Genomic DNA, 14,867 nt, shown 5'->3' with positions numbered 1-14,867 from the left:
CTGAACTGGACTACATTCTCCTCAGACCAAAGGGACATGGTGGAAAAAAGTCACCTATTTGTGGGGGCGAGATCTCAGAAAGGCAAGAGAAGTGCAGCTTGGATTCTCTCCTATGGGGGCTCCTTAGTAATGATTGCACACTTTATCATTCTGGGAGAAGATCCCTGACCCCTATCCTGGATCATAGAGATCTAAATCATAGTTGTAGTGGGGACCACCAAAACCTGAGCATGGCACCATCATATCTGCCATGGAGTTCACATAGGGACAGAGCTGGGGGAAAGGAACTGGACCCACCTTGAGTTTGCTGGAGGGGACTGGACTGTGTGAATGCATAGAGGAGAGAGAGAGAGCTCATCTTCTCATCACTCCACTTTGTTGCAGTGTATGCAGACTTTTCTGTGCTGGCATTAGGCTTCAATACAGTCAAGGCTTTCGCTTGAGAGATAAATTTTCTTACTGCCTGACTGAAATACACTTGCAGAGGTGGCATTGTCTCAGCCTCATGATTCCAAGCACTGGCTACTAAAGGCATGGCTGGCCAGAGGATATTAATGCTATTACAGTTATTCTTGTCCTTTTCCCATTCCAAGCTGAAATGTAAAACTTTCAGGGATTTCTGTCTAAATTTCTATTTCAGTGTAGTCAGCTCATGATGATCTGGAGTGTTTGGTGTGTTAGAATTAAATCTTGGCTGACTTAAACACTTTTTAACTGAAGGGCTATGTTTTGACACCAGATTTACATTTGTTAAGTCTCAGTAACTGTATATTAATGGACCAGGAATTAGAGGAAAAAAATGGAGGAGAGGAGGTGGAAAGTACTGTCAGGAGGCTGTTTTGCTTTCACTGTCTTTCTTATACTGTCTGTCTTGTCACCAGCACTGCAGTGGATGTTCAGTGCTGAATGTAGCTAAGAACAGGTGACTTTTGACCATACAGTGACTAGCGGGAGGGGTAGAAGGTGGGAGTGTGCGTGGGAGAGGCTGGTTAGAGAAAACAGCCTCAGAGCTTAAACAGAATAGTTGGAGTGGTTCCAGGAGGATCTTTCTTCACATCAACTGTGCTATGATCGGCTTCCTTTTATCCTTCAAAACTTCTCTTTATTATTCTTTTGCAGCAAACTCAAACACACAGTGAGGGCCAAAGGGCAGGCGGAGAGGGGAAATTGAAAGGGAAAACTAATTCTAAAACCTGCAACATCAAATCATCACCTCTCATAGTCAGTGTGCAGCTGTTGGGTGTGTTTGTTTTTCCCAGACGATTAGCTGTCCTGTAAAATATTATAATCTTCGCTTTTGAAGGAATCGGTGTCACTTTCTGATCAGCAGAACAAGCCCCTAGAGCACTGGTTCTTAACCCATGGCCCAATCAGCACACAGCTGCAGCCCATGTGCCATCCTCAGACCAGTACAGATAGTGTATATAGTGTGTGGATGCAGCCCACATAACACATAGAGAGCTATGTATGTGGCTCACAATGGAAAATAGGTTGAGAGCCGCTGACCTAGAGGCTCAGGACAATGACTAATGCTGGGAGTCCTTAGAACTTGTGTCTGAAGAGAGAGGTGGAGTTGCTTGGTTGGCTGCTTTGGCTTCCCAGTGAAAACCCTGTGTTGAAAGATGCAAAACCCCTTCAACACAGAGATTTTCAAAATGTGGGGGGTGCAGAGGAATGTTTGGGGGGGGAGGGAGTGGTGATGCCAGGGGGCTTGGGCCAGCCCCGTGCAGGGGAGCTCGGGGAGGGAGCATCACCTCCACCTTCTGTCTCACCTAAGTGGGCCACCTAGTCTGTGGTCAGTGTCAATGCTTCTGCACCCAGTGCTAGCTCCGCCCCCAGAGGCTGTCACACACAGCTTCCCCCACCCTGAAAACAGAAGGCAGGAGGGCAGGTATTGGGGGTGGGGGCACAACCAAAAATTGAAACTCAAAGTGGGGGGAGGGGCTGAGCTAACAAAGTTTGAAAACCACTGCTCTACCGGGTCCCCATCCAGCACAAGTGATGCCAAGTGGAGTTCTGCCATTGGTTTTAAAGGGTGCAGAGTCAGGCCCAGAGTGAGGTTAGATGCATTTTTCTCCTCCAAGACAACCTCAGTTTTGGCCTGATCCAAAGCCCATTGAAGTCCAGAGAATCTTTCCATTGATTTCAATGATCAGGCTTTCTGAGCAGAGTCACTGTGTCTGAACTGCAATCAATACGCTGGGACTTTCATTCTACTTCACTATGAACAGATTTCACTCTAGAGTTCAGTGTAAGCAGGATCTATTCCATAATAGTTTGTTCCATTTGTATCATCTGGGCCAGGGTTTAGCTTTAGCTCTTCTGTTCTGGGTGGGGCAGACTAGAGTATTTGAAAAACACTTTGGAGATAAGAGATTTTTCCTTTACATTTTAAAGTGTAACCTGAATAGAAATGTCTGGGCCTGACCCTGCATTCCTTGCAGTCCAAAGGGAGTTTGCAGGGCACAAGAAACACAGGATCTAGAGCTAAGTTTATTATGTTTTGTTCTTATGAATCTTTTCACTTCAAATTAATTTTCTAGCCCAAATCCACCTTTGCTTTGTTTTTCTACTTTTTTTAAACAATTAAAATTTAAACCAATAATAAAAAGGAAAACAAATGTTATATGTACAGCCATGGGAGCTTCTGTTCTGCATAAGGTAATTTCTCACTTCATTCGTGTGTGTGTGTGTGTGTTTGTGTTTACTAAAAGATAATTATTCCAGTTTCAACTCTGTGGAACAACAAAGGGTCTAATGGAGACCATGCAGATTACTCAGTGTTCTTAGGTTAATCACTCTAAATAAGATTCTCTCTCTGGCTGCCAGCTTCACTCTATATTTAAATCCCTGACACTGGGAGGAAAAGGAAATTTCTATAAACCTGCGATCAGTTTCTTGGCAATTAAGAGAATTCTAAGGCCTAGTCTACTCTGCCATTTTACCAGCGCTGGTAGCTACTCCCCTCATGGGGATGGGTTTTTTACAGCAATTAAAAAACCGTGACTACACAGTCATGTTAAAGCACTGTCACGGCAGTGCTTTAACATTGCTAGTGAAGACATACCCTTAGTGTCTGTCTGTCTTTAGGAACAGGGCCAGCCCTAGACCAAATGGCACTCCAGGCCAGGAGCATCTTTGGTGCCCTCCAACCCATTTGTTAAACTTTTGAATACCTTATTTTTTATTCCATTTGTAGCCAATTTAATGGCTTTGATGAACGATTTGAATGTATGATTTCTCTCTCTTATATAAGATGATAAACTTGTGGAACCTTCCAGACTTTTTGAGAACTACAAGTTTCTACCAAAGTCCAGAACATTCTAGGAGGTTAGTGGAAAAATGAATCCACACACAAAATACCTGAAACATTTTACCTCAAATATTCCATTTTCCTTTTTGTTCCTAACAACAAAAACAGCACTCTAACCCTGGCACCTCAGCAGTCGCCTGACCATAAATCCTGCCCTGTTTAGGAATGGTGAAATGACTATATATAAATATCTGAAAACAGTGGGTTTGGGATGTGAAATGTATCCCAATGCTTTAAAAACAAAAATGGAATTGAAAACATGCCCAGTGATCTTGGTCTTATCCTGATCTCTTGCTGGTATAACTCAGGAGTAGCGCCACTGATTTAAAACCAGTGTAAAGGAGATTAGAACTGGATCCTCGATTTGAAGATCTGGATATAAAAATGTCCATCTCCAGCAGGTCACTTCCCCAACTCCACTCTAATTTGAGGTTTTGTTTTCAGAGATACTCTCAGGTGCGGAATAGTATCTTCTGTTAAAATTAGTCATGGACTTTGGAAGATTTTAGTATAAAAATTGTTCATACATGTTTCTCCTCCTCTCTTTTAAGGTAAGGACGAGAAGCTTGTGCTTGATTTTTCTCATCTCACCTGGCCTGGACTCTCCAGCAGGTCAGGATTTTAATCTCAACCGATTGGAACTAGAGTCATAGAGTTTAAGGCCAGAAAGGACCAGATTATCTAGCCTGACCTCCTGCATATCAAAGGCAACCAATGGACCAAATGGACCAAAAATAATTTGAGTGACAGGCTGATCACTTACCTGGCAATGGAAAGGGGCAAGGGCAACTGCCTATTAATGCTATTACAGTTATTCTTGTCAGTTCATGTACTGTCCCTGTGGGGAAATGCAGCACGGGAGTCAGAACCCATCTGACAGAAAGGGCTGGAGAAGGGGACAGAATCTGGCTCAAGGACACTAGAGCCCAGGCTGTGCTGTGCTGTGCCTGAGCAGCAGCCAGAGAAGAAAGTAGTTCTACCCAATTAGGAGAGGTGTGCCTCTGCTGCTGCATGTGAGTCCTGCAGGTTACTACAGCAGACAGTTGAACCCATCACCTTCCTAGTCTATAGGTGGCAGCTCTACCACATTAGTCAAGAGAGAGCCTCCTGTGGCCTGACCTAGTAGGTGCTAGGGTGAGATGATCTCTTTACATCTCTTATATCACCGCTCTTCCCTGGTGGTGCAGGCAGTGGCAGGGTGCTGACTGATTTCATTGGCCTTCACTGAACTGTCTTGTCTTGATGTGCTTGAGTGAAGGATCTGAATGGGAATGAGAGCGGCACCTCCAGCTTCAGGCTCTGCACTGAGATTTTTACGCACAAGCCCATTCGTTTACTATTGATCAAGGCTGTATTTCGGGGGGGATGTACCATAAGCGGATGTATGGGGATCCTAGGCTGGAAGCTCATGTAATTCAGCAGTCATCTTGCTGAGACTGAGTGTAGGACTTTGCCAGATGCTCCCAGCCCCTCAGGGGCATGAATGAACAGGAGTATAGCTTTGTTTGGGAGCACTCACCCCTTGCATCTTAGCAGTAAGCCCAGAGCATCCATCCAGTACTGGCCTTCTCTACTCGGCCAGCATGCTCATGCATGGGGAAGAACTCCCAAGGGAAGTGGTGGGCTGGAATGAAAGCTCAGCACCCCCCACAAAGCCTGGCCTTATAGCCCCTTGCATCAAGAGGTGAAATAGCCCCAGCTGGTATCCACCCTGGGCAGGATGAGCTAGAATCCCCTATTCCCCACCTCTGCAAATGAAAAACAACCATATGAAAATTTTGTTTTAAAAAATGCTGAGTGCCCAACAGCTTCTATTGAGATCAGTGGTCATTCCTGGATGTTGACAGTCAGGCCCTAAATATGAACGTAGAAGCCCAACTTCAGACTTCTGTTTTGGGAATTGTTAGGCAGAATTCTTTCTGTTTCATTCCAAGCCTGTGTGTGTCAAAGACACTATAATAATAGCAGTACTCACAGATTATTGATTCATGTGGCTATAGCCCTGCTAATACTGGGAATTATTTTTCATGTACTTTACCCCATTCTACTCAGATACTATTGCCCCCTCTCCTAACCTGACCAGGCTCCTGCTGAGCCCTATACCCACGTGCCATAGAAAGAACATATCTGCTAATAATTGTAGTCATACAAAAGTTCTGTTAATTCATCTGATCACATAGCATTGAGTGGGCCAGTCCTCAGCACTCCAGGAGAGAGATCACAGGAGTGCGTAGGTGACCAGACCCCTGGAGCAGAGAGGCAGTTATGGAGCAGTGCAAGAATTCCTGGTAAAAAATAACTATTGCAAGTAACTTGTTTGGTATAGTAAGTTATTTCAGATCTTGCTATAGTCACACAGCAGAGTCCATCTACAAGAGAAGTCTCATAATACTTTCCAGCTTTCATCTGAGGGGCTCAAAGTGCTTCATGAACATTAACAACTCCTCACAGGCTAGCGCTCCTGGGGGTAGGCAAGTACACCTCTACGTCGATATAATGTGACCCAATATAACACAAATTCAGATATAACACGGTAAAGCAGTGCTCCGGGGGAGGGGCAGGGCTGAGCACTCCGGTGGATCAAAGCAAGTTCAATATAACGCGGTTTCACCTATAACGCGGTAAGATTTTTTGGCTCCCGAGGACAGAGTTATATCGAGGTAGAGGTGTATTGTCATCCCTGTGTTAGAGATGAGGAAGCTGAGAGTCTGAGGGATCAGGTGACATGCTCAGGATAATAAAGTGAGTCATGGCAGAGCTGGGGTTAGAACCCAAGTCCCTGACTCTCAGTTCCCTGCACAGACATTCCTGGATCTTGCTAAAACAATGAAGGGAACCTTAAATAGCAACAGCCTGTCAGTCATGTGAAGCTTGTCAGGTTCTGTATTCTTATATGAATCAGTCCTTCTGAAAGGAGAAAGGGATCTCCTTGGCAATAAGGGAGTCTGGTGGTTCCTTTCCATTAAAAGTCCTCTGAGGGCTTGTTGGAAGAAAATCTGGTATTGCTGCTGCCAGGACAGACCCCTGCCTAAGAGATCAACAGCACAGTAGAAGGGATCTCCTTCAATAACATGCTTTGTACCAAAAATGTTTCATTAACAATATAAAACAGGTGACCTGACTCACCCAAATTCTCCTCCTGATGGTGGTCACGCCTGTGACACTGCCCTTGCCTGCCCATGCATCCCCTGGATGAAGCAGGCTGGTGGAGAGGGTGAGTGTTCTGTGTCTGACTAGACTTGCTGCATTGTAAGTCTTGGGTTCGCTGTCAAATTATGAGAATGACCTTGGTGCATTGTCACCTCTTTTTTTTTTTTCATTCAAAAGTGTTTCCAGGACTTACAAGGTACACAGGGATCACTTCCTCTTTCACAGAAACTGTGTACACTTTAACTACTTACAATAGCAAGCATGGGATCACCATGCAGAAATTTGTTGCACACTTATACCCAATCATTTGATTGCTTAGAATGTATCCTTAGGGCTCCACTTTGGCCTGGAAATTTTGCAATTTCAAGCTGTCTTGTGAGACCCACAATACAGATTTCCTGAGATGAGCTGGGCCTGGACTAAAATCCCACAAGAACAGCCTTTGTTTTTCCCATGTTCCTGCCCTCCTGTTGGAATCAGGAAGTGTGAGGTACAAGGCCTTTTTTGTTTGGCTGGTTGTTGGGGTTTTTTGATGAAATGAACTTCACCAAAGTTTCAGATTGTTTGAGTTTGGAGTGAAAGTTCTGGTCAGTTCTGATTTTATTTCAACATCCCCAGGGAACATTTCTTAGATCTTTATGGTTAAATGTCCCCAGATGCTGTGTGCAGCCAGGATCTGCTTTAGCAAAGTAGGCACAGCTGTTTCTTGGTTGTGTCCTGGCCAAATTCCAGTGTGGGCAATTACATTCCTCCTCCCAAAATTCCTCCTGTCAGTGTCACAAGAGCAGCATTGCCAAACCCAGGCTTTCAAAAATCATGAGATCTCTAAAAAACAATGCGTGTGGAGTTCTGTTGATTTGCCTGCTGGCTTTGGAAGCTTTAAGGATCATGTTTACAAGCTTTTCTCCACAACTGTGAGGTCTAGAATTTACTTTAAAAAATTACAAGCTGAGAGGCTGGTATATTCACACAATGCCAAGGCCTGTGGGGGTTAAGAAAAACATCAGCTAACACAAGACTTGTTATAAAATCATGACACTTGGCAACACAGGTTTCTGGTTGGCTTGAGGCTGGTTCTCCAGCAGGGCCTTGGGCTGCTACACCCACAGCTTGTATGCTGGGTTGCTTGGGAAGCGCTTGGTCTGGCCGCAGCGGAGACACGGTACAACCATCCAGTGGCAGCTGCGGCATCTTCTCTGGAGCACCATGGAGCTGACATCAGGGACCAGGAGGGCCGAGCAGGATTTGCAGATGGTTCTCTTCACTGACAAGTCCTGTCTCAGGATGAGCCTGTGGCTGATGCTGCACTGCACGTGACAGTAGAACCGTGCTAGCTCCTGGTTCTCGGGATTCTGGGCAAGGACCCAGTGAACCGCCTGGTAGAGGAAGCTGAGCCTTTGGAAAGCCGCCTTGTCCTTCACCTGGGCCGACATCGCTGGAGGATGAGTGTGTCTCAGTCACCTGGAGATACCAGCAGTTGCAGCCTCTTCCTGCCCAATCCCCAGCTTTGTCAAAGGAGAATTTGGATGGCTGTGTGGAGAGCAGTTTCTGTTGTGACAGGACAATTATTTTTATGTTGTTAAATGGATATTTCTCGTATACAACGTGCTGACAAGGGATGGATGAGAGGAACAGCTATTTGGTTGTGTAACTGATGCATTGGTTTGTGTACTGCACCTTTAAATCTACAGGATTCTGCAGTCTACAGGGACAGGAGGTCATTTTGCTTTCATTGTTGTGCAGACTGACACAGAGGAGAGACACACTGGGTGCTCTCTCATACAGACCTTACTGTTTTCTCATGTTTTGTTTATGTAATAGTAATTTAGAGGGAAAGTATAGGGTTGTTTTTTTGTATCTGGAAAAGCCAGAACCATAACTAGGCATTTTAGTGCCTGAGGTGAGCAAGTATATTTGCACCCTACAGTTTTTCATTATTTTTCTATCCCCCGCAGCTTTGCACACTAGGCATCTTCCCTGCTCATGCCACCCTGGTTACAGTCCTGGTTACAGCATACCTGGGTTCTCCTATGGCACCCATCAGCTTGGTATCTGAGCACCATGCATCATTTGAGATTTGCTTGTCAGTAGATATGCCTCATGGGCAAAAATCTCTGCCAAATCTCTGTAAGATTATCAAGTACAGAAGCAGTGTTACCAGCTCTCAGGATTTTTTGGGGGTATTTCCGAAAGCCCCAGCTCCTGGAGTCATGTGAACACGTGAGAACCTCAGCTCTCATTTAAAAGTAAATTTTTTGGGCTAGTCTACACTACTGCGCTACATCAGCACAGCTGCATCACTGTAGCACATCTGGTGAAGATGCACTATGCCGATGGGGAGAGCATTTCCTGCTGACACAGTGCAGTGTAGACATCACTTTAAGTCGATGTAATTTACATCATTGCTGGTGTGGAACCCATTTTGTGGACCAGTTATCTGGGTCCTTAAAGTTATTTTGCCCTGGATAGGGGCCCAAATCAACAGGTGAAAAAGACACTGTTTTCAAGATCAAAGAGGGAACTACAAGCAAGAACTCACTGTCATCTATTAGCTACACTGGCATTCCATCAGCGTTTTTCCTACTGAGCAGTTTTTACTGTTGCTAAATTGTTCTCCCAGCTGGTTTTTCACAGAGGATGTAAACTACATGGTGCATGTTAAAGGAGAAAAGAGCATCTCAAATAGAGATGGGCCCGAGCTGTAATATTCATCTCTGGATATAGGGCTAACTCCTCCAAAATGCTGGGACCTTCAGATCTGATGGTCTGGTTAAGCCCATCATAGAGATGGGGCCAGCTGTGAACTGGATTTGGATTCAAATTTCCCACAGTCTAGGGGATGCCTTGTTGATGACTTGTGGCTCTGGCCCATCTCTAGTTTCAAAGGAAATGTGATTACATTCAATATTTTGTTATTTAGACTTGGGAATTTATTGAAAATGAGGAACAGTGAGTGGAACTAGGAATTACTGTATCTGTCTCTTGATATGCTGCCTGCAGCTACAATAAAACTAGTTATGAAGGGCTCCACCCAGGCAATAACTTGCAGCACAATTTTCAATTAAAGCACGCACACGTTCAAAGGGAACTGGAAATCATCCTAAATCAGGCTCTTCCATGTGTGCGCGGTTACAACTCTGGCTTTCAGAAGCAAAACAGGAAACTCATAAAGAAACTTTGAGGCTCAAGGGGTTAAATGAAATCCAACTCTCTCCTTTTCCTGTGCAGTAGGGATTAGTAACCAAACAGAAGCTGGGGAGAGGAGGGTGTTGGAGCCACTGATTGAGCTACAGAAGTGGGGAAGTGGACGCGCAGCTGGGCTACAGGGTGGCTTTAGTGCCTCTAAACCTTACACTCCCCTTCAAACAGACGGATGCAGAAGGTAAGAGTTAGTTTTGCATTATGGGTCACTTCTTTCCTCTCCTCTTCATCTCATTTGCCACTTGTCTATTTGTCTTTCCTTTGCTGTTTATGGGCTTTTTATTTCCAACTACTTTTTATCAGCCTGGCTACAGTTTAAAGGACAAGAGAGATGTTTGCTGAATGGAGTCCTGTGATTGCAAAATCAGATTTCCTGGCAGAGAGGGAAGAAGACACTCCATATATTCAGTGAATGTTAATCCCTGCTGCTCCCCACTCCCAAGTTAATTAGTCCAGGGGTTAATGTAATCAAATAGCCATTACTAACATTCTTGGGGGAGAGGGAAGAGGTATCAGTTATCAGTTAATGTTGGAGGAGCCCAGGGGCTTGGTGCCTAAACAGATCCTGCCAGCATAAGTGTAGAAAGCAATATAAGTTTAGCAGGGCTTGTTTTGGTGTGAGAGCTGTTACCAGTTTGTGGGAAAAGTAAGCCCAGTGATTAGGACCGTTAAGCTGCAGAACCAGTGTGCCTGTTGGCAATTAATACTCAAATAACCATTACTATGAGAGACAGCTGTGTGGATTGAAGGAGCACCTGCCTACTTCCAGAGGAAGGGTGTGTCTATTGTGATCGTTACACACTCATTTCACCTGTCCAGAACATAGACCTGATCCTGCAGACCTCTTCTCAAGAAAGTAGTCCCACCAAAGCCAGTGCAAGGAAGGGTTTGCAGGATCAGGCCCCACTCTGACATCTTTTGTGGTTTTCCTGTTGCTAAACAAGTGAACATGTCAGCTGAGAAGGCTACTTTGGGAGCTCATTCTGAGAAAGAGATGGTAAAAGGATGGCTAGTGTTGTGACAAGTGCTGTGCTAAATCTAAAGGCACAGGATTTACAAAGTGCCATGGTATTCCCTGGGGAGGGGCCAGCTCCTTTAAAGGACTTACACAGCTCAGAAAACCCTCATGGCTGTCTAGCATGGAGTTCCCAAGATCAGGAGGTACAGGAGCACGGGGAGGGGGAGGAAGGCTGGCGAGGGTCTGTTTGTAAAGCTTGATTAAAAGTTTTTGTACCTCTGTACTCAGTGATCTTGGAAATGTTTGCACTACCTTTACATTGTACACTCCCCATTGCAATAGCACAGAGCCCTTCAGCAAGATTGTCTGTAGATAACATTGGGATTCATACTCCCCTTCCTGTCTGTACTTTGATAGATGTGATCCCCTCTCTTTCTGTAATGCTTTTTGATCCTAGAGTGTTTCATAAATGGTATAGACACAGGTCCAGTGAAATGCAGCTGTTTCTGGGGTGGAGGGCAGCAAGCAAGAGCACAGCACACTGTATGACAGTGTGTGTGGTGGGCAGTATTGTCCAGGGATAGCAGGACAAACACTCTGCTCTTATAGAAAGTGCTGGGGGATTTTTAATGCCTACCAAAACCATATAAGACCATGGATTTTAAAGGGATAGTAACTTAAACATCATTTAAAAAGAGAAATTGCTTTACCTACATTACTAAAACAGATTAAAATGAACATTTAAAAAATTAAATTAAAGTTTCCACTATAGATGTTCTGTGTTTACTTTCTTATTTCTCTCTGGTTGGACAATGAAGATGTTAGTTTCACTTTTTTTTTAAGTCATTTTCATTCTCAGATTCTCATACATCAGCACAGACCTGTGCTGACAACACTGCAGGGAAATGTTTTGTTTCTAAAATAATCTGATTCCATCAGATTTGTAATGTTTCTGATGGTCTTCAGCTTTGTAAAAGTATCCCTTTTCCCCTCCTCCCCAAAAAAGCCACCAACAACAAAAAGTTTGGGGCCAAATTTGCTTTTACAATGACCCTGTAAGATTGTACTGCCTCCACACAGTAAATTGTGTGGAACCTGATGTACGTACATCAGATGGATAAAGGCCTGAGTTGATCCCCCTGATATTGGAGACTCTGATTCCATAGAATCTACACATTTCAAACCTTATTACGGCTAAGCTAATAAGACATCCCCTGTAAATGTAACCTGTGAGACAGAACTCCTATGTGACTCAAATGATTTGTGGCAAATGCCAAGCAGGGGTGCAAAATTTTGTTGCTAGTTCTCTCCACGTTCTCACTCGCTCTCTCTCTATCTCCCCTTATTAGTTTAAAAAAAAACATTTGAATTTATTTGCTTTTAAAAATAAGCTGTACATGACTGTCTCTCTCTAAATAGAAGGATGGCAGCTCTGAGGCTGGGATGCAGCATCAGACAGAAGTTAGAGAATGGATAACCTGAAATGTTGTTGTTTTATAAGCTAGGTGCCTTCTGATGCAGTCTTAGGGTGACCAGACAGCAAATGTGAAAAATCAGGACAGGGGGTTGGGGGTAATAGGAGCCTATATAAGAAAAAGACCCAAAAATCGGGACTGTCCCTATAAAATCGGGACATCTGGTCACCCTATGCAGTCTGTGTGTTTCTGGTGTTGGCTCACCCATTTTTGGGTCCAGGTGTTTATCAAGTGTGATGCAAGTGTTCTGCAGTGTCAGTTCATCTAGTAATTAAGGGGTTAGTTATCTCATAAGATATGAACATGGACTGAGCTGGAGTGCGTGTTAGTAGCTGTGTTCCAATTTGCCTGATGTGCTAGAAAAGGTGATACATTGTTGCTGCCTTTGTGTTCAGTCTAGAGACCCAGCTGCTCTGTAGAGGAATTTGGGAATTTTTTTATTATTATTATTAACACTTTAATTATGGCATTGCCCAAAGGCTCTAATCTGGATTGAGGCCCTGTTGTTCTGGGTGCTGTACAAAACATAAAAAAGAGATAATCCCTGTCCTGAAGGGTTTACTCATAAGGCTGCTGGTGGTTATCTCACTCTTTAGAGTCCTTGTGTAAAATGATAAGCACTTCATTAAAGAAACCAAGTCTGTGCCTTGAGATTCTTCAGAGCACAGCATGTGGAAATAGTAAGTCTCATAAAAGAATGAGCTGTTTCTGTGAATAAGAATAGCATCTGGCATTACAGTACCTAGGATGGGATTACGAGCTTTATCAATCCTCTCCTTTTAGGCTATAGGCTCATCACCACTTGGGATCAGGAGGAATAATTTTTCTCCCAGAGGCATAATACTGCTCCAGCACGAGCCGGAATGGCTTCACTGCAATGTTATGGCCCTGTAACCTGAACCAGGGGTGTGGGCAGGGTGGCCATGGCCCTCCCACTTTTTAACATGGGCATACTAGCAGGGACGGCTCCAGGCACCAGCACGCCAAGCGCAAGTGCCTGGGGCAGCAAGCCACGGGGGGTGCTCTACCGGTCCCCGCGAGGGCAGCAGGCAGGCTGCCTTTGGCGGCATGCCTGCGGAGGGTCCGCTGGTCCCGCAGCTTCGGCGGACCTCCCGCAGGCTGTTGCTGTATTCACGGGACCGGGGACCTCCTGCAGGCAAGCCGCCAAAGGCAGCCTGCCTGCCATGCTTGGGGCGGCAAAATGCCTAGAGCCGCCCCTGCATACTAGCCTCAGGCAGGCTGTCAGAGGCTGCACTTTGTAGCAGGGAAGCTGAGAAGATGATCAGCTCCCCTGCCACAAAGTGCAGCCCCTGCTAGTGGCACCTGCCTCTTCCTGGTGGGGGGGCTGAGGTGGGCCTTAGCCCCCCCGACACACACCATGGGGACCTGCCCCCTGCTCCTCCTCTTCCCCTGAAGCCCTGGCCAGGCCAGAAGCTGAAGCTGGGCTGTGGTAAGAGCTGCCCAGGGAACCCAGGCTGCTGTGGGGAGCCCCGGACCCTCCATCTGCCTTGGGCTGTGTGCACTAGGGGGCAGGGACATGAGCTGGGGGCTGCTCTCCAGCCCCTGCCCAGAGCAGGTGGAAGATCTGGGGCTCCCTACAGTGGCACTGGCTCCCTGGGCAGCTCTTACCATGGCCTGGCTCCAGCTATCTGGTCTGGCTAGGGAGCGGGGCCTCAGGGAAAAGGGGAGGAGCAGGTGGTGGCAGGACCTTTGGGGGAAGAGGAGGAGCAGGGATGGGACATAGTTCTGGCTCTGGTGGTCAGCCCACTTCTATGCAGGTTCCGGCGCTCCTGACCCAAGCCCTGTGGGCCTGAGTCAGTTGGCAGCTGTGGGTCTTTTATTGCAGTGTAGACGTAGATTCCTTTGAAGCATCCAATACTGGTTACAGTTAATAGTAGGATTCTGATGCTAGATGGACGACTGGTCTGATCCAGTACATCCATTCCTAAATCCTTAAAGGAGTCCCTTAATCCTGAGGGATTTACACGCTGTTCTGTGAGGGTCATAGAGCCGTCTCCCATTGTAATCTTTGTTCTGCAGGAGTTCGTTATGTGTATATCCACCCACAGTTTGTCTCTTATTTGACTCCATTATTGGATTAGACCAATAGTCCATCTAAATCCAGTATCCTGTTTCTGGCAGTGACTAAAAGGCATCTCTGGTTTCTGAAGAGGGGTATATATGAATGGAACTGGATGCGCTTAACTACACATGTGCTTGTGCATATGTACACACCATGTGGTTCCTGCTCACTCACGCAAATGCACAAACACACTCAACATGCAAACGTATGATGATGTCTGGAAAAACTGTACCACCCACAGATTGTTTATTTTGCTACTTAGTTCTTAGAGCAGTGACTGCTGTGCTCTGGCTGCTACTGGGGAAGCACAGTGATGGGTCTTTGCAGAACAAACATCAGGTTTATTTTTAGATGACACAGTTATAATTTTTCTCTGATCACACAGTCCCATATGCGCTTCCTTTCATATCACACTGCGGTGCCAGGAGTGATCACACACTCATAAAGCTATTTTTTTTAAAGCTAATTTTTAGCAACTGCTGAAAGGTGCTGGGCTGGCAGCCCTGGAGATGGAAGCTGTTTCTCCTAGCACAGGTACTGCCTCTTAACTTTTTTTAGTGGAGTCAAAAGGATTTTTCAGTTCTACTAGCTTTCATCTCCTCCCACTTACACAGCAATGTAAAACTGGTGTAACTCCATTTACTTCATCAGACATACTTCTGATTTACACCACTAAGGGAGAGGAGA

General features: G+C 45.4%; 1 protein-coding gene across 4 annotated transcripts in view; it reads left to right on the top strand.

Moving 5' to 3' along the window:
* The window catches only part of PAPLN (papilin, proteoglycan like sulfated glycoprotein), a 78,514-nt gene that overhangs the window by 5,648 nt on the left and 57,999 nt on the right, over positions 1–14,867 (top strand). For 2 of the 4 annotated variants that reach the window (XM_045013472.1, XM_045013471.1), the window contains exon 1: positions 10,538–10,825. The exons of 1 other annotated variant lie outside the window; for it this stretch is intronic. In XM_045013472.1, the coding sequence (XP_044869407.1) occupies positions 10,670–10,825 (156 nt within the window). In that variant the 5' untranslated portion in view covers positions 10,538–10,669. Of the gene's footprint in view, positions 1–10,528; positions 10,826–14,867 lie in introns of those variants that run through there. One more of the 4 variants, XM_045013474.1, reaches the window with a different exon arrangement.

The sequence above is a fragment of the Mauremys mutica genome, chromosome 4 (assembly GCF_020497125.1).
Source record: "Mauremys mutica isolate MM-2020 ecotype Southern chromosome 4, ASM2049712v1, whole genome shotgun sequence".
In the NCBI taxonomy this organism is placed as follows: Eukaryota; Metazoa; Chordata; order Testudines; family Geoemydidae; genus Mauremys; species Mauremys mutica.
This window is presented reverse-complemented; position numbering and strand designations above follow the sequence as displayed.